This window comes from Haliotis asinina, chromosome 16, assembly GCF_037392515.1.
Source record: "Haliotis asinina isolate JCU_RB_2024 chromosome 16, JCU_Hal_asi_v2, whole genome shotgun sequence".
Classification (NCBI taxonomy): domain Eukaryota; kingdom Metazoa; phylum Mollusca; class Gastropoda; order Lepetellida; family Haliotidae; genus Haliotis; species Haliotis asinina.
In genome coordinates, this window is record NC_090295.1 from 39,812,251 (window position 1) to 39,838,303 (window position 26,053).

At 37.2% G+C, this 26,053-nt stretch overlaps 1 protein-coding gene across 1 annotated transcript; it reads left to right on the forward strand.

Annotated features, from left to right (window-relative positions):
- Window positions 1–1,718: 1,718 nt before the first annotated feature.
- On the forward strand, window positions 1,719–25,669 carry LOC137268920 (chloride intracellular channel protein 1-like). Its single transcript, XM_067803526.1, has 2 exons — window positions 1,719–1,757; window positions 24,777–25,669. The coding sequence occupies exon 2, from the start codon at window positions 24,827–24,829 to the stop codon at window positions 25,586–25,588; it is 762 nt and encodes a 253-aa protein (XP_067659627.1). The 5' UTR covers window positions 1,719–1,757; window positions 24,777–24,826; the 3' UTR covers window positions 25,589–25,669.
- The last annotated feature ends 384 nt before the right edge of the window (window positions 25,670–26,053 follow it).

Sequence of the window (26,053 nt, forward strand, 5' to 3'; positions counted from 1 at the left end):
TTGAACCATACTGTATGTTTGTTGTCCCACCTGTACTGCATTCGTGTCTTCTATTAGAATATTGTCATATTGTATAGGTGTATTTCGTGACATATTAAGACTGATTTGGAATAAAATATGTCGGATACTTGTCATCCTGTGTTATAGAGTTTCTCTCTTAATACACACATGCACCCGCTGCGTTGTAGAGTTTATCTCCTAATACACACAGGTACCCGCTGCCTTGAAGAGTTTATATCCTGAGACACACAAGTACCAGCTTCCTTGGGTGGTATATATCCTAACACGCAGATTCCTGCATCCTTGTAGACTTAACTCCTCATACACACATGTACCTGTTGCGTTGTAGGTTTATCTCCTAATACACACAAGTACCCGCTGCGTAGTAGAATTTGTCTCCTAATATGCACTGATACCCGCTTGATGTAATCGTTGCCATGGTTACTCATTTCTCCTAAAATAAACAGGGGCATCTGCGGCTTTGTAGAGTTTATCGCCTGATACATTTAGAGACGTCAGCTGCCTAGTGTGGTTTTATCTCTTAACACTCGCATTTACCCTGTGTTTGGTAGGGGTATGTCCCCAAACACACTCAAAGGAAATTGCTGCCTTGTAGATTTTTTTCTCCTAACACAGACATGGGGAATGGTGCCTTTCTCCATAGAGAAACTGTTTTTGAAAGTTATACATTAAATATATAAGCACTCGGGCTGTATGGCCCGTGAGACACTAAAATGTCAGAATATCACAGCTTTACAATAAAATAAGAGAAAACAATCACATGGAAGTTATAACCACGTTGACGCACGCATGCACACAATAATGCTCTTCCTCACTCATACACTCTCCCATGCATACACGTAATCAATCATTTACACAGATTAGCAGTCGGATAATCACGCGCTCACATACACAATCACAAGCTTATTGTGGTTTCAGGGTGGTATATTCCTTATTACATATTCATTAATTTATTACTTAGTTCCCACCAGGTGTGTACTTTGTCATCTGACATATACAGGGGTAACCGCTGCTTTGTAGCGTTTCATCTCCAGACATATGTAACTGCTGACCAGCTGCCTTGCAGAGCTTATTGCCTTCCTAAGGGAAAATACTACATTTAATACTTACGGAAAATAATTTTTTGTTACAGATATGCTCAATATATGAGCATGTACAAATATGTTGAACATAACACTTGTACGATCATTGAATGAACTTAGTTTGTGTTCGATTTTATTTATAAATTAAAAAATTCGCAGCACAAAATATATCTGCATGCAAGATTCGTAATAATTATATTCATTTCACAAAGTCTGATAAAAAGCCCCAAAAATATATCTACACAGCATTGGTACCATAACTTCAATGTTATGACAGAAATTTGAGTCTACACTGGTACTGGTAGTGACGCAAAAAAAACTTCTTCATTATCAATTATTATGCTACCATATATTAAATTATTTAATTGCAGTGTGAATGGCAGCATTATATGAAAGGACCGTCGTGCATATAACAGACTTATATACACGACATTGTTTTGTCGTGTATATAAGAGCATTATATACACGATGTCGTGTATATAGCCACAGCCAACAAATGTCCCGCGGAGACCATATTCTGTTATAAACGCACCGATTAGCCGTAAGGCTGGAATCAAACCAATAGAAAGTTCCGTTACAACTTTGGCAAACGGAAATACCATTGCCAGCCATATTGCCGAGAAGTTTGGAAAAGTTACAAGGACAAGTGAACTGGTAAGCATGTGTTTTAACTTGTTTCTTGCTCGGTCAGAGTAGATAAGCAACACTTAAGTAATGTATTCAGTCAAGCATGACTCTGCCAATGAACGCGTGGTGGTGACTGGTTCCTGCAGCGCACGCGCACATGCGTGAAATCTCAAGCAGACGATGCGACCTGACAGTGAAAGACAACACGGGTTGCATTGTAGTTTGTTGGTGAGAGATTGAGACGAGGAGAGAGAAGTATCCGAAACGTAATGGTAAAAGTTTGTTTTACATATCACACATACACACAGTGATGTTTTCTGGTGTATGGCGGATTCAGTGTATGTCTATTCTATCAATGGCAGCTGACAAGAGACGATTGTGTTTGCATTGGTACTCTGCTGCCAACATATTATATGCACTGTTTTGATACATGCATGAAGTTAACAGCACGCCATAGCCCCATATCAAGCGTTCTTGTAAATGCTGACCTTCGTGTTTGTCATTAGTGTAGATTGACAAGATGTGAGTGATAAAGTTGTTATAATATTAAGGGCAGCTAGTGTATCATTGTGTTTTCCGATCTCGGACGCCTGCAATTCCTCAGGCAATAACGAAGGATGACACAGATATTAAAGGGGCACTGATGCGGAGCGAATAATGCTTCTCGCTAACGGTCTAATTACGAAAGCAGACCGCAAATTGGTCAGCGCCCACTCCTTCGACCGTGACGGACAAAGGAACTGGGCTCCTGTCCATATTAGCAAAATGTCTTCACTTAAACAGTCAGGAGGCCGGATGCCCATCACATGTCATTTGTTTAAAAATATCCATGGTATTCCTTGTCTGATCGTAACCATATATCCCAGCAGTGTAGTTCTTTTCAGATGCTTGGATGGTATACTTACTGATCCAATTTGATCCTATTTCTGTGTTTTTAACCTCGATATTTAATCATGGTACATGAAAATATGATGTCTACAGGCACGTAGCAAGCCATTTGTTTCAGTACGGAAGATTGCAAAGCTGTATATTTAGGTAGTTTTGAGTGTTGGTTGAGCTGTGATAGCAAATAGCATACGTAAATTTTGGTAGCTATGGTAGCTACAATGGTTTATTATTTATGATAATAAAACACACAGTTGATTTATTTGAATTCGTAAACAAAAAAACGATGACCTTGGCTTTGGTAGAGAAATCTGAAAATTGTCTTACGTAAAAAAAACTTATTTCACTTATTTACCAAAGTACACAGCAAATGCCTGTGTGTATTCCTTATGTAACGAAATTCCGTTGGTATCCTCAAAACAGTTTCGGTATAAAGTGTTTTCAGGCTGCATGCGACACAGAGATTACATCATCCTTGCTGTAACTCGCGTTTGATGGTGTAAACCTACACGTGTTATTTGTCATCATTCTCTGGATGGTCAATTCAAGAATTTATAACAGGTATAATTAGTAGCAACAACACTTCGGTTACTCAACAAAGGTTCCCATTTGGCATTTCTCCTGTCTGGAGTAAATACTCAACATTATAAATTAAGGTCTGTAATGGCAAATGTATTGTATGTTATGTAATATGTGCATGTAAGTGATGCAAGAGGGTTTATCAGCTGAGTTACAAAAACAAACATCGATCAAAGGATTAACCGATAACACACTGATTGATTAATTACTTTTGTTCTTCTAGCGGATTTGTCAAAAGGCAGTGTGTGTAGATGACTACACCCTGTCGTAAAGTGTGAGTGCAAAAACAACATCCTCCCTTCAAAGAATTAACCACCCTTGCGTTGATTGATTGATTGCTCAATATTGGTCAACTAAATTACTTAGAATAGTGGACATCATACAATTAGTTGCCAGGTGTGCTATCTTGGGAGACCAATGAGAGGTTTATCTAGTTTTCACCAACGAAAGACGTGAAACGATGTGTTACTTTTTCGCAAATGAGACAGTTGTAAGACACGCGACACAGAGCAGGATTATTTACCAGCTGCAGATGAATGGAATACGATTTCTTTTACGTGGATATTGATGGATACATTCCTGAACAAGGTAGTAGCCTGACACTGTTGCTATAAAATTAGTCTGTTTTACGTTCATTATTTGCATTTTGTTTTAATTTATTTGTTGTAGCATTCAGCAGAATCTGTATGACAGAAAACACACACTAGATCGCGTATGTGTGTGAAACAGGATCCACATTGGCAATCTATACAATGTATAAATGTTGCTGTTATGTTAGAAATTTACTATGAGTATAAGCAAATCGTGTGTTCTTTTATTAACTTTCAGAATCATACAAATATGACAATAAACTAATTAGGGTTATGAGACAAAATATAGAGACGTACATTGGCTTTGTTATTTTTCCGTCCTAATAGTTTTTTACCATTTCTACCACTGGCAGATGATTAACCTTCAAAGTGTTTCATTTGTTTTCATAATACATTTGTAATGAAGTACAATTGACTTCACCTCAGTTTATATGTCTATAATTAAACTATCAATTGCGTTTACGGACTGCGCAGCAGAGGTCACGAACCAGTCACGAATTCTGGGATATCATCCGGGTACTCACGGGAGAAAAACAATAACAAAAGTTTACACCAGTCCACGGAAAATGCTCCGCATCAGTGCCCCTTTAAATTCCGAAACGTTCCTTGTGTTTAGGTTAATGTTGTCTTTTATGAAATAATGACATGTTTCCTAGGAAGCACAGACAGTGTTACAAAAATCTTTACCAAAATTTGGCACTCACAAAATAAAATATATTATCCATAAATTTGCTGTCATTGCACTTTCACCTTCTAGAATACCAGTCAAAGGAGTAATGATACGCTGTATAAAACATAAATATTTCTTGGGCATATTCTCTCAGATATACAGCTTGGAAAATTCAGCATGTGCTAATGAGTTGTACATTCAGTCATTTTACAGACACTCGTTCTCATAGTGGACAAATGTATGATCAGGACACCGCCAAGTCAAAATATTTTTTTAAAAATGGCAATAAAAACTTGTTTTGCACACACTAAAAGTGACGTGCCTATGCCTATGGGAAACATTTCCCTTTTTTATTTAGCCTTATATGATATGGTTGTTCATGTGAGTAGACAGACAACAACAAATGGTTCTTAAGTATCAGAAAACCCATAGCACCAGGATATATTCTTTGTAGACCTTTACAAGGGCATCTGCAAAACTCTTTATTGTATTTCATTATGTCAGTAGATTTTATGAAACACAATGATGAACTTTTAAATAAACAGGAAAAATGCTTGCTTGCGTAAAAAATGGTTTCAAGTGATTTAACTTCAAATCTCAAAAGTGACTTCCACTGATGACACATTTCAACAAACATTTTCATTAAATTTGGACACAATACTTATAATACATGTCTCAGTTTGACATATACCATACTTCCTCTAATAAGTGCCTGGGTGCTTATTAATTTAGCAAACTCTTAGATCCTGAGCTAAATAAGGGTCAATGCTTATTGGAGACCCAGTGTTTATGGTTTTAACTCATATGAGAGCAAATATGGTACCATACACAGACACTGTTTCCTGGCTCCAAGCGAACCAGTCCTTGGTCTAATTTCTTCATGCCCAGCATGAGACAGTTATACTAATGCTTAGTCTCTAAGAATATAAAATTTTGATAGTAAGAGATAAACCCAGATACATTGAAAAGAAGCCTCTGTCAGATGTGAAACCTGAGGAAGCTCGACTTGTTACATTTAGGGATTTAGCATTGCAGTGAGGGCTTTGCAGTAGGGAAAATAATGTGGTTCAGGGACTACAGACAGGATAACAGAAGTACAATTTTTTAACCTGTCTTTGTGGATGCATCCTCGATGTCTCCATGGTACATGTTTCAGTAACTCTCCATTATACCCTGAATGCATCCATGGCTCAGCCTGATGAATTTGTTACCTCCCTTAGCTGGCATTTTGTCCAGTCAGGTGTGTATGCTAGAAACTTTCAATTTTTAAATTATCTAACCGATTAACCTTGGCAACACAAATGATGCAGAGGTACTCTTAAAGAGGTAGAAAGAGTTGTTTTTAATTTTTTGACTTGTCAGTTTGTATGTATGATTTCCTCAAAATCTGAGTCACACTGCCAAGAAACCTTCGCAGATGCGACCACCATCTTTGTTGACACAGCAGTGTTCATGAATAGTGTCTGACTCTCTGACAAATCTTGCCAATGGTCAGACAGAAGTCCCCAACCTGCTGGCCCCAGTATCTGACTGAATATATCACAATGACTTTGTCTGAAGTTGTTATTTGTGGCATGTGACTCACTGTTCATTGTCTATAAATTTATGTTTATAATGTTTGTCATAATATAATGATAATAATTTCAATGCCAATTATGAGAAATGTTAAATCTGAAATCTGTGTTTAATCAGAGACCATATAATAGAGGGACGGCCCTCTCCAACAGTTTATCATTAAACATCAGCGCTACGGTCTGGCATGTAACTGATACGCATCGACACCCTGCTGCTAACTTCCGGTAACCGGACCACATGCGCAGCAGATGCGCAGACATTCGCAAATGAGCACTTTGGTAACCACGTAAACAATATTGCGTAATATCCGGACCGAGAGTTAATTCCTTACCTGGATTTCACTGGATGCGACTGACAGTCAAAGATTACATGAACAGCTCCAATAAACTGATTACAATAATCGTAATCTCTATCTTGTCTCTCAGAAGATGTCAACCTTTCAACTGTCGCACATGTCAACTGACAAAATCGCTGAAAATGTGTATCGTTCGCGAAATCCGTGCCGTTTTAGGCCAGTCATGTAACAGTACTGTTGTCAGTGTCCCCGATGTTCGCTGAACTTCATCACAGAACCTCATGATTTTTTTTAAAGTATCCGTTGCCACTGGTTGGTGGTTCACTAAATGACGGTATTAGTCTCTGATTTTGATTTCATATTAATTTGCGTAACTTTATGAAGCTGATAGTACCAACGAAACATGATTTCACGTTATCCACGAACGTTACAGTAATGTTTGTTTGAATGCCAGTTTGGGGCTGACAGTGGTAATGCTTTCGGAGCCGTACGGAGACATACGCACATTATAATATGTTTTGTTTTTTTTGCAATGGAAAGCTACTCAGAACTACTAAAGCCACGAGGACCATTTTCACAAACGTCAATGTACATTACATACAGTAACCGTGTATAGTTGATTTTGTGACCATTTGACCGTTTCTGTCACAGTAGATTGAGAAGGAATGAAACAAAGACTTGAGAACTTGAACTTGTCGTGATATAAAGGTCGTGAAGCATCCCCACAAACACACCACCCGTTGAAATTAATTATTTTCATAGGGTTCATAACTTTAATTTTATCATGACACTAACTATGAAATATTTGTCACATACCTTTCCGAAAATACCGGAATTGCAACTGACAGGGACTGTGCAGGCGTGATTGTCATTATGATGTTATGTTATATAAAAGAACAATAAATGTATATGTATGTATATGTATTGCTAAATACAACTATTTAGATAATATTCTTTCAAGCTTTCACTAAAACCAAATATGAATGTCAGTTGTTTGAAATTGAGACTAATACTAAAGAATATACTAATTTTTAAAAATATTAAAACATGAAATGAAAAATATTAAATCTGTACACAATTTCATCCAGGGATATCTTTAAGAGAATAACCATCAAGCCACACAGTTTCAAACCTGATGAAAAACACAGTTCAAAGGTCTTGCCTCTTGCAAGTGAAGTTCAAATGATGGATGCCTGAAAAATAGTGTATTTGCAACCCTATGATGGATGCATCACAGTCAGGTTCAATACTTGGTCATGATCTGATTCAAATCGTAAAAGCCCTTAGTAGAGATTCCCATGTCACAAACGATTTTATAGTTGAAGACAAAACCAAGTTATCGGGACAGTCAATTTCTTTATTTATTTCATAGTAATTGTGACAATAAAGCTACACTATGTGTTCAATGGTTTTGCCATTAAAGCTCATTATCAAGCACTCGAGAGGTACTTTGGATCATATATCATCAGATGTGCATACAGGAAGATTTTATTTGGAGTATGCACACCTGTATAGAAAGTCAGCAGCCATCACAGACTTATTCACATCTTCGCCCAGTTTTTGCTAAACCGCAGAATTAATGGCAGAACCGCCATCATAATCTATCTGATCCTGTTGGCATGGGGTGTCTGTGCGTTCATCAGTGAGGTCAATGAAGAATGACTTCCACTGTTTGTCACACAGTGCATCTATTGGACTGGAAAAAGGAGATGAACAATTTTGATATTAAAGAAAAAATAACATGAATTCAGTGCTCTAAATACTTGTTGAAATTATGTGATAGCTGGATGTCAATGCTCTTTCTAACAAGATCTGTTTACTTACTCTCAAGATGGGGATATTGCACTTAATTAACACTGTATATTTCCTTACATAAGAAATGAAGCAATATTAATTCTTGACTATATAAATGTTTTGATATTTCAAACTTTTTTCTGCAGATAACGGATAGTACAAATACCTATAGAATAAATAAATACCAATAACTACAAATTATCAACTTTTTATCAACAACTTCATCCAATAAAATGATTTCTTTGGTGTGCACCCTTAGTTAACAGAAACACCATTTTGAATATATTACTTCCATTATTACTTACCTGCAATCTTCAGGAACTGTTCATTGAACTTTCTTTTTCCTGGGCATCTACAAGACAAAATAATAAGTTTATGCTATAATTGGTGTAATGATATAAGTATAAAGATGAATAAGGTAACTTAAATCATAATTAAACTTCATTAAGAAGAAAAATGATAAAAACAGAAAAATATATTATTTCATGAAAAATAAGGATATTTGCTACAAGCATAATCATCACAGTGAACAAAAATGGAAATATGTACAATTATTAACAACCCATAAGTGCATGGGACTTTTGAAGAATTGACTAAACATATATTCGGGTCATATTAACAAACAAAATTAATGTTGTGTCGTCTGCTACATGGTATCTGAAATGTGCAGTACATGATGCAAATGCGGGTTTACGTAAAAAATCATAAAAAATAAAATACCGAACATAGCCATGTAAATTTAGTACCAAGCAAAAGAGGAATTCGCCGTACATGTTCACATACTTATTTTAAAAATGCTGGTAGTAAGCTGTTATTGTGAAAGCGTGCGGAAATCAAGTGTTGTGGAGTAAATATTTCAGAAAACATTCACATTTCGTCTTATTTGCAGGAGTCAAATTAAGGAATTATACGTCCTCCACAGATTTATAAATACCACTAAACCAAACTTTATCTAATCTGCTTTCATTACACCCCGGTAACTAAGGACTGGTATTGAAAATTAGTAGCTGTTATTGAAAATCAAAAACGGGACTTTCGACGATTTTGCACCGCCGCCATTGTCCTCACAGAACAACAATCACACATGACAGCATTCGTCAAATACAAAGACATGTATACGCTTTAGCACCACTGAAAACCTCAGATGCACTCTTACAAATATATGTATGTACATGAGAATAAATGAGAAAAACTAAATCTTACCTTTGTAATGAAAATACGCAAAATCTATGACTGAGGTGAACATACGTTCCTCGCAGCTTCCGGATAGGCTGCGCAGTACAAGCCGTAGCGCTGATGGTTTCGCGCATTGGCTTGAGGGCCGTCCCTCTATTATATGGTCTCTGGTTTAATTGCATTCTGTGGGTCCTGTGAATTTTCCGTGGGTCAGACAGACATCTGAAACTTACAGGACCCAATGTCCTGTTACTTTGAAACACCATTCGTAAACACTGCACTGGCAATTTTGGTTGTAATGGTGGCTTAGCTGATTGACTGCTGTGAGAATGCAGAACCAGCAAAGGGAGGTAATAAAATTATTGGGCTGACGTACACAAATCCAGGGTATAGTGGAGATTTATCGAACACATACCCTTGAGATACAGAGGATGTGGTGGATACAGCTGAAATACTATATGGCACATGGTCCAGCCACAAGGACGCATTATTAGTTGGATACTTATATAGAAATAGATATGGGATGGCAACCTTCTAAATTTGTCACAGTCAGTACCCCTAGTATCTTTCTGTGACCTTCTTGACTAGTTCAAAGTTCAAGCTTTGCAAATATTAGTTAGTCATTTTATCAGTTTGTCAACTTGACAAAATATTAATTTCACTTGATCACAATTACCAATTTGGTTTCATTTGCAAATAATCTTTATCAGAACAGCTAATAAATTGTGAATATTTTTTTATCAATAAAACACCAGTTAATGCTTGGCTGATAAATGTATCATTGTAAATGGTGCATGGCGAAAGACAATCCAAGTTGTTCTAAGTATACGCTAGGAATTGAAACACAGAGGTGAGTTGGTAGCTAGTTCTAGCTTATAGACTTTCTGACTCCAACTGAGGTACACGATTGACATGTTTATACTGTTGTTCATACTGTCATTCATTGGTTTATGGCTTTATGCATTTGACAGTTTGTAGGGATTGGTACATCATGATGGTATTTCAGTGGTTGCTGTCACTTCTTAGCCAGTCAAACAAACCTCATCTGCATACGTAACTGTTCAAATAATTTTTAATTTCTTTGACTAGTGATGCATTTATGTGATATTCTATTATATTTGAGTGAAATTTCAAACATTTTCTTCTTGAATAATGTGTTATGACATTTTCATGTTAGGAAACTCTCAGGTTTGCCATGTTCAATATTTTATTAACCGTGTCTTCAATAGTAACATGTTGAGTGAATCATAATTACTGTGCATCACACTTGTGACCTGAGCATAAACTTTGGCAGATAACTGAAATATCACTTTGACATATGTAGAACGTCTGTGTCAGTGGTTTTATGATTAATATTCATGGTGCAAGCAAAAGTCTACTTGTGTACATGGGGTCAATGAAGCTGTATAATCGGGGATTAGTGGAAGTGAAGAGGGAACAGCTGCTTGTAAGTCCTATAAGTCAAGATACAACCTGACAGTGTGAGAGGGCACCACTTCTCGCCAGTATGTCAGAAGGCCACATCTAGGCCACAGAATCAGATTTATCATGTTTTATCTGATACTTACCATCTATACAGCTTTGGTCGAGGAATGCCATTACCAGTGAAAGACTGCTTGTGATGATAACAGTGCAAAAAGAAGATTGTGATTCAAGTTGCTGCCAAGTCATATTTTTAACTCATCGCTTGACTGAAAGGCAATGAGTATGACAAAAAAATTGTATGGATGAATTGTGTACTGGCCTAACTTTCTTATTTTGGCAGGCATAATTTGAAGGAGGACATACAGCCATGGAAACTAACTTTTAAAGAGTACTGTGTAGGACTAGTGTATAACTTGTTTTATCAGTTCTCGCATTTGTAGCTAGTCCTGCACAAGAAGCTTTCAGAACTGATTCAGAATTACAACCGTAAGAAACATGCACGATACAGTAGGCATAAAATTAGAAAACTTAGCAGATACACACCACAGCAATGGTGTATGGTCTTAGAATCATTTACAGATGTATTTATCTGAAAGGAGTATTGTTTTATTGCTTATTGACCTTTTTACACAAGAGTAGCAATATCATGGTATATGAAATGAAACACAAGATTACTAACAAACCATCAAGTTCTTTTCAGTCCTCTTAATGTACTCATAAGTGTTTCCAGTACTGTTATATTGACAACATAAGGAGTACATACTCCTGATGTTGAAAACTAGTCTGGCAGCTGTCAAATACCACTAGTCAGTGAATCAGGATTACCATAATCTGGCTTTTGCTAGTTTTCAGCAGTAAATAAATTTCTGGAACTTATATTCTTATCCCACCATGACATCAAAGAAAGCTTGATTCCAAATTCAATGAATTTAATAAAATCCTCTCCAGTGTGGGACTGCATCAGATATTAAAACATAACAGTTCATCATCTACTAGCCCATAAAATGTAGCAATACAAATTAGAAATTTGTGCATACATTTGTTGTTCTGGATTTTAATATTTATTATGAGCATAAATTGCTTTGATACATTGTATAGTACATTGTTGTAAGGCTTTGTGTGATGCATATGATGACTCCTTTGAAGTAGCTGTTAGAAGAAGGAATGAATTAAGACTGTTTTGATACACTTGCATATTCGGTGAATTGAACCATAGCCCTTCATGAATTCAGTTCGTTATTCATGGTCACCAGAACCGAATATGAATGAATATTTACAGTTTTTTGATGGAGCATGTTTTACTTGACCCCTTAATAGTCTTATGTCCTTTTTCAAAGTGAGATTTGCAAGAATGGAATATGTACTAGCATTGCAACAGTGCAAGTCATGTGAGTTTGCAAATGCTACACATGGTATTGTGGACTATTAGTCTATTACATACCAAATTTGAGTGTCATGTCAGATGTCAGATCACTGGTTATTACTATGACAAATTAACAGTCAGCTTAGGGGTTCCATCTTGTGCATCAGTCAATATTGTATTTGTGAATAACTATTTGTATTCGTAACCCAATATTCGTGATACAGATCATATTCACCACATAGTGTATTTGCTGCAACCCTAGAATAATGGCATCATTAAAATGGCACAAAATATTGTGATGCATCACAGTCTATGCATCTTGCTGTTATAATGGAACAGAATCTTTCCCATCAGGCAAACCAGTGTTACAGTATCTGTACTGGTTTGTGTGCTAAAGGGCTCTGGTCACTAATTCAGTCTTATGAAATCTTAAAACCTCTAGACATGTTTGAGGACTTCTACCTTCAATTAAGAGGTAGTTGTATGTAAATAACAGCAAACTTTATTTGAACCTGTGCTACCTTAAGCTTAGTTACATCAGTCCCTCCTGGATTCCGTGGCAAAGTTTTAAGAATTCCGCGGCAAATTTAAGCAAATTCGGCACCCCATTTTTCAATATTCTGCAAAACATTCTGCATTTAAAACATGTAGAAAAAACAACAAAAACATTATACAGAATTCATAGTTTCATTCTCAAACAAAGATATAAAGTTAAGTCGACAGTACACATCACAGCTTGAGTAACTTTGATGACAAGGCACTGACACCTTTTTCTGTGTTTGAAAATTAGACACTCGCTGAAAGTTATTTCTCTCCACTCATTCGTAACTTTGATGCATGTGAACAACTTCCGCTTTCATGCAATTAACAATGTTATATTTAAACAAAATCTAAAATAATTTTTTTATTTACAAAATGATCGATTTGGAGAACGTAATTGCAGAGTCAAATTCATCTAATTTTATTTAAAACATGCCTAAAACTTGCTTTTTTAATAAAGTATCTTCAATCGTAACCATATGTCACAATAAATATGTCAGTTCGTTTTATGTGTAACCGATTCTACTTCTGACATTAACTGTAGTTTTCGTTTTGGCTGTCAGCCAGTTTTCACTCAGTTTTTTAAAATAAGCAATTTCTGCGGCAGAAAAGTGGCAAATTCTGTACAGATTGTGCATTTCCGTGGACCAGATGTTTTTCTGCATCGAAAGGTAAATTCTGTGATTTTTTCTGCAACCATGGAATTGCGGAATCCAGGAGGGACTGTTACTTTGACAGTTTTGCCTTGAACCCCCTGGGTGCCACAGGGACATATATGTCCTTCCTCTACATCCCTCACTTTGAAGTCCAATAGAATTATAAATATACCACGCATATATAAATAAGTCACAGTTTTGCATTCAGCGGAAAATTCTGTTTCTTGATACCATCCACTATTATCTCAGATCAAGCTAAAGTGCTTAAAATTGCCTTTCAAAGTAGGCTTCTGTCACACAAACAAGAGTGTTATATTCAGAAGCTTAATTCTGAGGAAATACACCCTCAAACCATAATTATTTGCGTCACTAATCTTTTAACTTGTTAAATATACACAATGAAAACCCACAGTCTTGGTCAACTGAAGGTGTGACATTTAAAAAGATTGATGTTCAGTTTTGTTTGTGAATTAAATGTAGCAGTAGTTTTATTTAAAAAAGCATTTATTTTCAATACACTTAGTCATTTCCCCAGAAATTTATGAACACAAATGTTTTTTTTTCTTAAATGAAATGAAATATTTCAAGTTTAGTTTACACAAAAACTTCCCTTTCAGAATGTTATTTAATTTATGTATTGTGAAAACGACAGCTGATATTGATTTGCAGGTGCCATGAATGTGTATGTGTAAAACTTTAATTATGAGCTTCCTTCTAAAATCATTCGCTACAAGATAAAAAATGTCCAAGGGTCTCATACAATTGTTGTAATGTCAGAATGAATGTGTTGTACCAAGCGCATGTTAGATCCTGATTAGGTCATAAATAGTTGTTTCTATATGCTATTCCCAACAGACCACTAGATAAAGTCAACATTGACTGACGTAGGCCAACTGAGGTGGCGTAGGCGATGGTCCTGATTGGCTAACAGCCAGCTGGTATATATAAGATGTATATATGCTGCCGAGCAGTACTGGGCATTGCAGTTGACTTGCTAGATACTGTGTAGTCCATGGTGAACACTTGCAGTCTACAGTTCTGTTGGAGGATATAGATTTTTGTTGTTTAGAAGGAATACCTTGACTTTCTACCCACACCAGTAGCTTTGGTGAGTTGTATTCATTGACATGTTCAGTGTGTTAGGATATAATTTGTTTATAGTCATGTCACTAAACTTTCACAAACTTGAACTTCAGTGTTGAATCTATTGACTTAGGGAAAATTAGGAATGGATTATGAAAATATGTGGCAGATAAATAGTCGTAACAAGAAAGTTCAGATAATATTACTGACATTTTAATAATATTAAATGGTAAGCGATACTTCATGTGTTGATGCAGTGTCCATGAATTAAAAAGGACAGAAAGAGATATTACTGTTGACTGATGTCACATGATAAATTCACTCTGAATCATGTATGTCATGCATTTATTTTTGATGATTACAAGCAAAGCATTTGTTTGAAACTTTAGATTTGCATGTTTGACCATTTAGGTAGGTGTATACACATTGTGTGAGACACAAGCTGGGTATCTCGGTGTTGATATTGTGTCAGTGTCCTTGTTGGGATTCAGTAGCTTGAAAACCTTTTCTCAGGTTGCTGCATTTTCAAGAATATTTATTGTCATCCAATATGTCATACATATATTGTTCTAACACAGTAATGATGTAGAATAATGCCCAACAAAAATGTTAGAATCATGAAAATATTCATAGGCACTTGTTGCTAGCAAAATCAGGGATCTGTATACGCTGAGATGAAGTGTGTGAAGTAGCCATAACATGTTCACATAATGCATAAGAGATATGCCTTTAATATTTGTTTTGAAAAGTTTTTAAGGGAAAACCTGAAATCACTCTTGATATATATTCATGTCAAGTTTTTAAATCATTTTATCAGACAGCTGGTGTTTATCTAAAAGGCCCTAACCAATAATGTTTAAAAGAATCAGTGTGTGATTACATTTTCCTCCTCTGTGAAATATGTCTGACATAAAGCAGACTGCTTTGGGTGAATAGATAATATTTGATGTGTCAGCACTTTAAGGAATGTGTCCATGAAATGTACACTGCTTGTTATAATTTCAAGGGAACAGTAATATACCATTAATATTGGATTAACAAGATTGATAAAATGCAAATGGTGAAGCTGAGGAGGAAACATAATGTAGAGAAATTAAGGGAAAATATGACAATTTATTCCATTCCTTTGGAAATGTTTCACCAGTATAGATACGTATTACTTGCATTGGCACTGGCAAGTGGTATGCTGACAAAATGGACTATCCCCTACTGTTTTTGAATGGTATATATGCAGTCAAACCCTTCTGTGTCAAACCTGTCGGGAACATGGGAACAGGTCGACTTATCCATGTGTTTGACACTTCTGTGAGAACAGAAATAATGATAAATACATAAATCTTATTCTCAATTAACATTGATTGTAAAGAGACACACTGCCAACATAGATCTCTTTCAGAAATCTCTTTCAGAAACATGCAGTCATGCACATGCAGGCAGAAAATGATACATGCGAATAAGACCTTCTTATCACGATGACACAGCCCAAGGGTGAAATATATTCAGTCATTGAGGTACTTCCTTCTTCCACTAACTGAATTCTCATTACTTGTATTAATTAACCCGTGAGAGTCTGGATTAGCGCAGCTCTGTGATAATGGCCTGTCGTGGACCATTAGGAGATTAGCATGGTGTATTTGACTGGTGGCTACAAGTGTAGTCATAGGAAAGCTTTCTCAGTACATACAGAGTGTTCCCCAAGGAAGGGTATGTATATCTGGGACATTGTACAGTGAGGGAGATATTTGGAGTGATTACTGAAGTTCTGTTAACTTGCAGTATGTTATAGGCAAGGTTAAGCACAACAACCAAGGGTGTTACACATGGACTAAAGTATCTATGCTTAAAAAACGTTTAGTCACGGAACCCAAACTTGGCTATTTTATAGCTGAGGATACAAGACTGAACAAAACTTAAATATACTTGGGCATTAGTCTAGTGGGTAAAGTTACAGACTGATATTTAGGGGCTAAGTTGTTTTCTTCACCCAGATACCCAGCTTGTGTCTCACACAATGTGAATGATTTATTAGAGTAGATGGTGTGACTTTACAATTCTGCAGATTGTGACTGACAGTATACAAGCATCATTTGTGAAAATCATCTAAATGAATGATACTATGGTGCTTTCCATATAGAAAGAAAAGAACAGGACAATTGTTGCCAGAAACATATTCAGAGTGTCCAGCAGACTAACATGTACACGCTGTCATACATTGAATGGACATTGTTCCTAAATTATGTTCATAGTATATTATGATACAAAGCTTTTCTTCTTATCAGTTCAAGAGCTAGACATGTAAAGATAACATAATGTTGATGTGATTGATGCTCAAATCTTTTACAGTAATTTATAAATATTGGATGTAAAGCCTAATGTATAAAGGTAGACTAGTACACCTAGGGATGAAATGAGAGACATTTACAGACAAGAATGCTGATGACATGTTTAGTGATTAATTAAATATATAGTTCAGGCTTGATTATTTACAGTGTGAAGACAGTGTTAAACTACAAACATTAAGACTCGACTTATGAAGCCAGAAATTCTGCTTGCCTTTGGATACCTTTAACATTAGAAAAACTGACTCAGACTGATGGTGTGTGACAAGTTGCATCATTGTAAACCCCAGTAAGTTTGCACTGCTTGATGAATCTGGTATGGTTTAGTTTAATCACGTTTCGATTTGGGTTGAGATCGTGAAAAATGTATTGTGAGAATTGTCTGAATCAGAATGACCTATCATGAAACAGACAAGAATAGCAGCATGCTGTCAGCACATGGTGCAGGATCTCACCTACGTCAGTGTGTATTGTGAGGCCATAAGGCAACAGGAGGGGTTAGAGGTAACACCCATGCATGACTTGGGATCTCACCAGTCAAACCTTCTGCAAAGCTTCCTGACTGGGGGCGGAATATGACTCATCTGAATGAAAGCACAATAAACGTTTAACGGACATTTAGAACAATCAAATTTGATATTTGAAGGTTTGGCTGAAGACCTGTCAGAGTTTGTTGATATAAGCCAAGGAGTGATTGGGATGCTCCCATGTTGTATGGAATGTGGTTGGAATGGGCATAACAAACATCACCTAATTTGTGTAGTAATAAGGAATGTGTGAATTGTTTAGAAAATACTGAAAAAAAACCCCAAATATCAACTTGATATAAATATCAGAGTGAGTTTTCACACATTTTAGTCATAGATATCACATCTTTTGTGTTTGTGAATTTGTTCTTGGAAAGGTAACCAAAACCACCCTGATATGGTATGGTATACCACCCTTTTGAACTTGGATAAATTTTAATGCTCAGTGTTGAACATTTGAGATTTTGCTCTATGCTTCAGTAGGCAACATTCCCGTCACCCCATGACAGACACAACTGAAACACCTGCTTCTTGCTTGTGCTAAATTTTTCAGCTGAACAAAATATTTATTTGGAACATTCTAGCACTGTATGTCTAGATGCTTTGTTTGTTTCCATGACAACCATGTGACCTGCTGTGTGGAAGTAGGTGATTATGAGGCTACTTCAGGACAATATTTCTCCAAAATAGTGCCATGTGTGTGACACATGGTGACATTCTATGTGTGTGTTGACTGTCTAACACATTCAAATCATAGGCACGTTTTTTAGGTGGACAGAGGTCAAGGGGCTTGTTGTCAGAACTATTGTGCCAGGATTTAATGTTTGCCAGTGGTATGCTATGAACCAGTTTTGGAGCATGGCTTCTTGCCTTGAATAATACTGTGTTGAAGTCCTCATTTATATGTAGAGAAACTCCATAGACCTTGTGTATCTGGAATGTTAGACTGTCTAACAATTGCTCCTTTGCATTTAAGTTGCCTATGTACTAAACATGAACCATACAGTTTTAGATTGATAAGAATGTTATGTAAGAATCTACATCAAAACATCACTCTATGCAATAGACAATATGTTGTCATCCATGAAACTGTATGTTTCATTTTTGACTCGCCAACTTCTAGAATGTTGATAAAACAAATAGCCTATGGACTATAGTTAGAGTTGGTGAGTGAATTTTGTTTTATACTGTGCTCAGCAATATTCCAGTTACATGGCGTCGGTCTGTACAGAATTGAGTCTGGTCCAGACAGTCAACAGCATGAGTATCAATTTGTGTAATTTGGAACTGATGACATGTGTCAACCAAGTCAGCAAGCCTGACCACCCGATCCTCTGGACTAGTTAGAAATTCTGTAGAAATCAAATTTAAATTTTTGCTGACTAACTTTATGTCATTGGGCTTCATTTCCAATTCTCACTTTTCAAACTGTGTCTTTCAATTTGCTGGTAATAATTCAAATGTTTGAACTTGAAACTTTGCTGTTACCTGATGTTAGCTTGGTTGATTGACAGCTGTTTGATTTTGCAGGCATGTGATTTTATGTAAATGAGTCACCTGAGTTTTGTTACGCCATTACCGAATTCTTACACCAAAAATGTTAATCGGTGGTAGCAAAGATATCTGTTTTGATGAATTTGATTATGTTTAAAGAAAATATTGTTGAAAACCTATAGTATTTGTTGTTTAATTTAATTATAAGAATTGAATGTGTGTTTCTTTCGTTGTATTGAGGTATGAAACTAAAAACCAATGGGCAAACGTAGCGGATTCATACAGTGTGCACATTGGTTTTTAGTTTCATACCTCAATGCAACGAAAGAAACACACAGTCAATCCTTAAATAATTAAATTTTTATTGTTTGCACTCGGGTACCTTAATGAACTTTCAACAATATTTTATTTAAATACAATCAAATTCCCACGCTGTATAAAGGTATTCCCTGACATTCCTCAGGTCCAAAAGTAGTCTTGTTCAGTGGGTGTGGCTTAGTTTTTTTTAGATTCATTGGGAAATGAAATCAAAAGAAGTGTTCCCAGTTAACCAATCAGATTGCCAGAATTTTAATGAACACAATAAAAATCTATTCATTCCAATTTGTAAACACATCATGGCCCATCTATGCACATTTGCCAGTCAGCAAAAATTTAAATTTGATTTCTACAGAATTTCTAACTAGTCCAGAGGATCGGGTGGTCAGACTTGCTGACTTGGTTGACACGTGTCATCTGTTCCAAATTACACAAATTGATACTCATGCTGTTGACTGTCTGGACCAGACTCAATTCTGTACAGACCGACGCCATGTAACTGGAATATTGCTGAGCACAGTATAAAACAAAACTCACTTACCAACTCTAACTATAGTCCATAGGCTATTTGTTTTATCAACATTCTAGAAGTTGGCCAGTCAAAAATGAAACATACAGTTTCATGTAGAATTTTACATAACATTCATATCAATCTAAAAATGAACAGATCCATAGGTGACTGAAATTAAGCATCAGTTATTACTTGTTTAGTCCAAACTCTAACTATATGAAAGCACAGTAATTATCAGATAGTTCAAGTTAATACGTGCTGTGAACAATGCCAAGAGACGAGTGCAGGATTGTACACTTAAAACGTTGAATGCCTCACTGTCTCATTTCGGGACCATTCTTTATTCATGACTAGGGTGGTGATGATAGGGTTTTTACGGAGAAGCATGGACAATGTTCATAACACCTGCTAAATTTATGGACAAAATAAGTGAACCCCTGTATGTCTAAAATCGAGGCCCTCCCTCTCCCATGGCATTATTTTTAAACATTATTTATGAATATTTTTTGTGTACAAAATTGATGATCCTCCAAACTCCCCAGAGCGAGATGGGTGACCCCCCTTTTAAAAACATCATCACCCCCCATCTGTAATTATTTTGTCCATTTTCCACAAGCCTGAGTAAACAACTCAAATTCTGGTTACTCTAATTACTAGTTACTCTAACTACAGTAACTCTAGTTACTGGTATACTTTGGTTTCCTTCTCATGAACTAACAGATTAACTAATTTATGATTATGGTATGGATTCATATGTTCTAGAACAGTATTTGGCATTGTTTACAGGATAATTTATAGTATTCCCAGAAATTGTTGAGAATCATGTTGCGTCATGTAACTCATTACGTTTATTAACTTCTGGCGTTTTACTTACATAAACATGTTAAAACATCATCCTTTTACAGTCTCAGTCTTGTTTTAGTACTTTGTTAGACCTCCTCGCTCAGCAATGCATGCCTGAATACGCCTAGGCACACTACCCATCAAAGTTTGTAGGTAATCGCGTGACAGGGTATCCCAATATTGGACCACCTCGGCCTTCATATCTTCAATATTTCTCAGTTCCTTTTGGTTTATTCTGTCCTTCATGACTCCCCACACATTCTCAATTGGGTTTAGGTCTGGGCTGTAACTGGGCCAGTCTAAAACTTGAACATTTTCGCCCGACATCCACTGTTTTGTGTAGCGTGCAGTGTGTTTTGGGTCATTATCATGCTGGAAAATCCAATCATCAAAATACAATGTTTGTGCTGTCGGAAGAAGGTGACCATTTAGAATGTCAACGTATCTTTCTTTTGTCAAGTTTCCCGTGAAAACACACAATGGGGCGTCACTCCGCGAGCCGATATGCCACCCCACATGTGAAACTTCGGGCTATGTTTTGGTCGCTGGTAGATAGGTTTGACAGTATCTTTGGTCCAAATTTTCACACAATTAGGGAAAAGCCAAACAGAACTTTCATCCGAAAAGAAAACATTATCCCAGTCTTGATTTTCATGAGCCCGACACCAGTTTAAACGTTTTTCCTTTTGTGCATCTTTCATCAACAGCGAGGGAATTCCACGTTTTTTCGCCCAATTAAGTCTCTGTAATTCCTGCCTAACTGTTTCATTGCATACCTGAGGACTTCCACTGCTAATCATTTCATTTCTGATGTTCTCAACACTTTCAATTTGCCCCTACTCACAATCTGCCCAAGTCTTCGGCGATCCACAACACTGAATTTCCTAGGCCGACCTGCCCCTGCTTTGTGCTCTATCCCGGTTCCTGTTTGAATATTCTTCAAAGTTCTGTATACTGTAGACAGAGGAATACCATGTCTACAAGCTAACTCTTTAGCATCAGCCTCACCCCTTTCAAAATCATCTAGAATGAGCTTTCTTTTCTCTCTTGCTGTAAATTCTGCCATGTCAACTCAGGAAGCCGTCTGCTCAGACAAGGGAGATAACTCTTGACGTAATGAGCTGCCTTCTAAGCCTTCAAGAGTTGTCTCCCTTATTTAGTATGCTTAGTGCATATTAAAAGCCCTTTTTCCAATCTTAGCATCATTAGAAAAAAAAACAAAGATTTTCTCAATAATTTCTGGGAACACTGTATGCTAAGATGTTTTAATGTAAGGAAAACCCTTCCCACCCTCTTCTTGTCCTGGTCCAGTTATAACAGGACCATGTGCTTGTTCTTGATTATAATGGTCCGTCAACCATATAAAGCTTGTCCCAAGAGGTGATTGACTGGATTGAAGGCTCAGAGACTTGGTTGATTGCGTGTAATCTTACTTCAGTTATTCATGGCTACTTGCATTATCAAGACAAGCTCTGGTCAAGACTTGAAAGTTTGTTGGTCACTATCAGATGGACTCCCCAAGTAGTTTACAGCACCCACTGATAGTGTCCTCTACAATCATAATGCTGTGTCATAGTGTGAAACTCACCCTGTTAGGAAAAGCACTGTCATTATCGCTTTGTTAACATCACATATGATAGAGAAGTTGGAAGTTTTGATATATTTAGATAGACATGGATCCAGTGTGTTCTGCACCTGTCCATGTATATGCAGGAATTATAAACTCATTATACATTCACCTCTTCACCTGAACATGGGATGGTTTACAGTGGCAGGCGCAGACAGATACACTGTACATGTTGGACTGTTTACAGAGTAACTGATGTAAGTATAGGACAAATTTGTAAGGATGCTTAGGGAAAGTTGAGATGAAGCTTTGTTTGCAGCAAAGAGTAGTAATCATTTTGTTTTTAATTTCATTTTTTGACACATATTAATGTTTCAGACACTTCCATAGTTATGAGACCCATGAAAATCCTGACTAGGATAGATCTTTAGGAACCCATATTTGCCACAATAGGTGACTATGCTTGTCGTAAGAGGCAACTAACGACTAACAGGATTGTGTGCTCAGGCTTGCTGACTTGATTGCTACAGTCGTTTCCCCATTGTGCAGATCAATGCTCATGCTGTTGCTCATTCTGTTGCTCATTAGAATGTGTGGTCCAGGCCTGATTATTTACATACTGCTGCCATATAGCTGGAATATTGCTGAGAGTGGCATAAAACTAAACTCATTCACATACTCCATAGTGACAAATGTACACAGAAACTGACCTGGTCAGAGGGTCAATGAAGAATTAATGGATAATGATGAACTGTATGGAACTGAGGAAGTACCTCAATCTGTTCTGAGGCCAGTATTCAGCCTTAAATCTGCATAAAAGGACAGTACCAATGTTCCTGGCTGGAATCTATGATTTCCCAGTTCATACTGTTATATCGCTTTACCCAACCTTTTGCTGTAGGAGCCATGCCAAGTTACCCTTATCAGAGGGGTGCACAAGTATGTGTGCTAGACTACCAGTTGTCAGTCTTCCTTTTCGTGGATGCTTCGGTGGCTGACTCAGTTAGATTGTGAACTTAGTGTGCTGCGGACCGTTTCCCAAAGCGATCGTAGCTCAACGCCTGTCGTAAGTCTATGATAAAGTGTGGATGTTATGATAGACTGATCCAGATAGGAATCAACCACAGATAGCAATAAAATTTTACTTAACTGCCAAAGTGTAATCCCAAATATAACATTTGGTTCATGCTGCTTAGTCATTACAAGTGTGACTTATTCAGGAATAGTGAAGATGGGAGTAACTTTCATGCTTAGTTTTACATTGCATGTATCATTAAAATACTCATACCTCTGAGGTTATGAACATAAAAAGTCAAAAACAGATTCTTACTTTAATCAAGTAATTTTAACATTAGCTTGCCGATTTAACCTTGCCAGTATGTACAAGGACTGGGATAGAGAACTTTGACAATAGGCCATTTTCAGGATTATTAGCCATTTTCTGAATTTACAATTTGCCATTGCCCTTGTACCAATAGTAACATTAAAAATTCTAATGGGCCGTTGTTTATTCTATTGTGCAAAATGTCCCATGGCCACTAGTTGCCTTTCCCAGTCCCTGTATGTGGTCTTAAATATAATTTTCAGCAGAATGTTTGTGCTATTGATACTTGTATAAACTATGTTGGGTTGAATTTACTGAACTGAAAGTAATTTTTCAAAACTGTACTTAAGAGCAAGGACATTGAAAATCCCAAAGCTGATTATCCTGAACGTGCCCTTTACATTGTATGTGGTGAAGGTCAGCTGTTAGTGTACAGAGAGACTTGGTGTAAATATGCTGATAGGTTGATAGGCAGAAGCATGCCAGTGGATAATGGTGGGATTCCATCAGGCTTAGCAGTCCACTGTAGGGATGAGAGTTGACTGTTGCTGTGGGACTAGTCAGCCCTAAGCCTCTGTGAATCTGACCCTACCAGGAAGTACAGTGGTTACATCAGCCTGACAGGGAAATATTTGGCAGATTTGTTGGCAGTGTGAAATTTTCTACAGTCATGTTGCATTTATACGTATGTCTATTGGTAGAAAGTCTTCCGTGTTTTTTGTCCTTTACATGTGTGTAAATCACATCTTGTGAAAGTTTTAGTCAAAGCATGCTTGGAAGATGCCTTGTGAGAGACAGAAAAATATGTTGGTTTTTACTTCAGGTATGCAGTTTGTTATTCATATGTACAAAAGAACAAATTTTTGATGAGGTCAGTTACACATATAGTCTATAACTTTTACCTTAGTTTTGAAGCTTGAGTTTGGTTAGGTAAAGTTGTGTTAGGTAAAGTAAACAACTAGAGAGTGAGTGAGTGAGGGAGTGAGTTTAGTTTTACGTCGCACTTAGCAATATTCCAGCTATATGGCGACGGTCTGTAAATAATCGAGTCTGGACCAGACAATCCAGTGATCAACAACATGAGCATCGATCTGCGCAATGGGGAACCGATGACATGTGTCAACCAAGTCAGCTAGTCTGACCACCCGATCCCGTTAGTCGCCTCTTACGACAAGCATAGTCACCTTTTATGGCAAGCATGGGTTGCTGAAGGCCTATTCTACCCCGGGACCTTCACGGGTCTAAACAACTAGAGAAAGCTCATCTAATAACACTAAAGTGTACTGCAGATTAGTAGACTCAGATGATCTTGAACAGACTGCACATTTTAGACCACTGTATACTAATGTTGCAGGAATATGTTCATAATACGGTTCTCTCAGTCACCCACCTCCCACTCACTTGCACTTCTAACTGTGATAGTTCACTAGTTATGTCCTATGTGTTCAAGCAGTGCTAGATGTACTATTTATGGGATGTTCTTTGGTTTCAGTAATAGAGAGTGACAAGCAAAGGTGGTATTGAAGGAGGTGAAGAAACACAATGAGTGCGAAGAAAGTGTCCCTTCCATCCAATCACGTGGAACTCTATGTCAAATCAGGCTGGGATGGGCAGAGCAATGGTGCCTGTCCATTTTGCCAACGTTTCTACATGATCCTTGACCTTAAAGAGCAAGAAGGGACCTTGACATACAAGGTCATCACTGTGAATCCAGCACGACCAACTGCTGATGTTAAGAGCTATGCTCACAAGCTCCCTGTCCTCAAACATGGAGATGAGGTGATCATGGATTCGGATGAAATGGTCCAGTACATCGATGACAACTTCCCTTATCCAGATTTGCGCTACACAAACAGAAAGGCCCATACTGTCTGCCTGGATGTTTTCTCTAAGTTCAACTTCTTTATCAAGAATGTCAGTCATACATCGGAACCTCTTCTTAAGGAGCTTCACCAAATCGACAGTTTCATGAAGTCCGCTGGTACTAAATTTTTGTGTGGTGATGAACTTACTCATTTGGATTGTCTAATGCTACCAAAGCTCCATCATGCACGAGTTGCATCAGAAGCCTTCAAAGATTTTCAGATCCCATCAAATATGACAGGATTGTTGCATTTGATGAGGAATGCCTACTCCAATGAAACGTTCCGCAAGACATGCCCCTCCGATCAGGAAATTGTGCACCATTGGAGTACCAAAAGGGAAACAACCCCTCTTCCTAAGTCTAAGCAGCGATTCTACATGTTAGAAGGAACCCCTGTATACTCTATGGATGTCGGGCAGGCCAATGGGCAAGTGTTTTAGATAACTTTCACTGCTAATACTCTGGATGCCATGACTTGCCTGGGTCTTGGACTCAGAGCTCTGCTGCTGGCCAGATTCCTGCATGTGACACAGCTTGACTGTTACTATGGTTACTAAGTATTATATTCCCAGCATGCAGTGGGTTTTTTGTGTTGTGATTTGAAGTTTCAAACTCTTAGTCATAACCTTTGACCTCAATTGAAGTCATAATATCAGTTGTGTAATTTTTTTTGTGAATCTGTGTACCAAGCTCATTTTTCATAGAATCAAAATCGACCACTGTAATGCATCTTCACTCTGTGTTTGTCTCTGCATGTGTAGAACATACATGTATAGTAGTAGTCTTTCACATCGTCGTTATGTATGTTATAGATAGATCTTTGCCAGAAACAGATTAAATTCTTCGCTTCTTCCGCTTGTATAGAGAAGTTTACAAGGGTAGCAGTGCCAGCATGACTATAGATT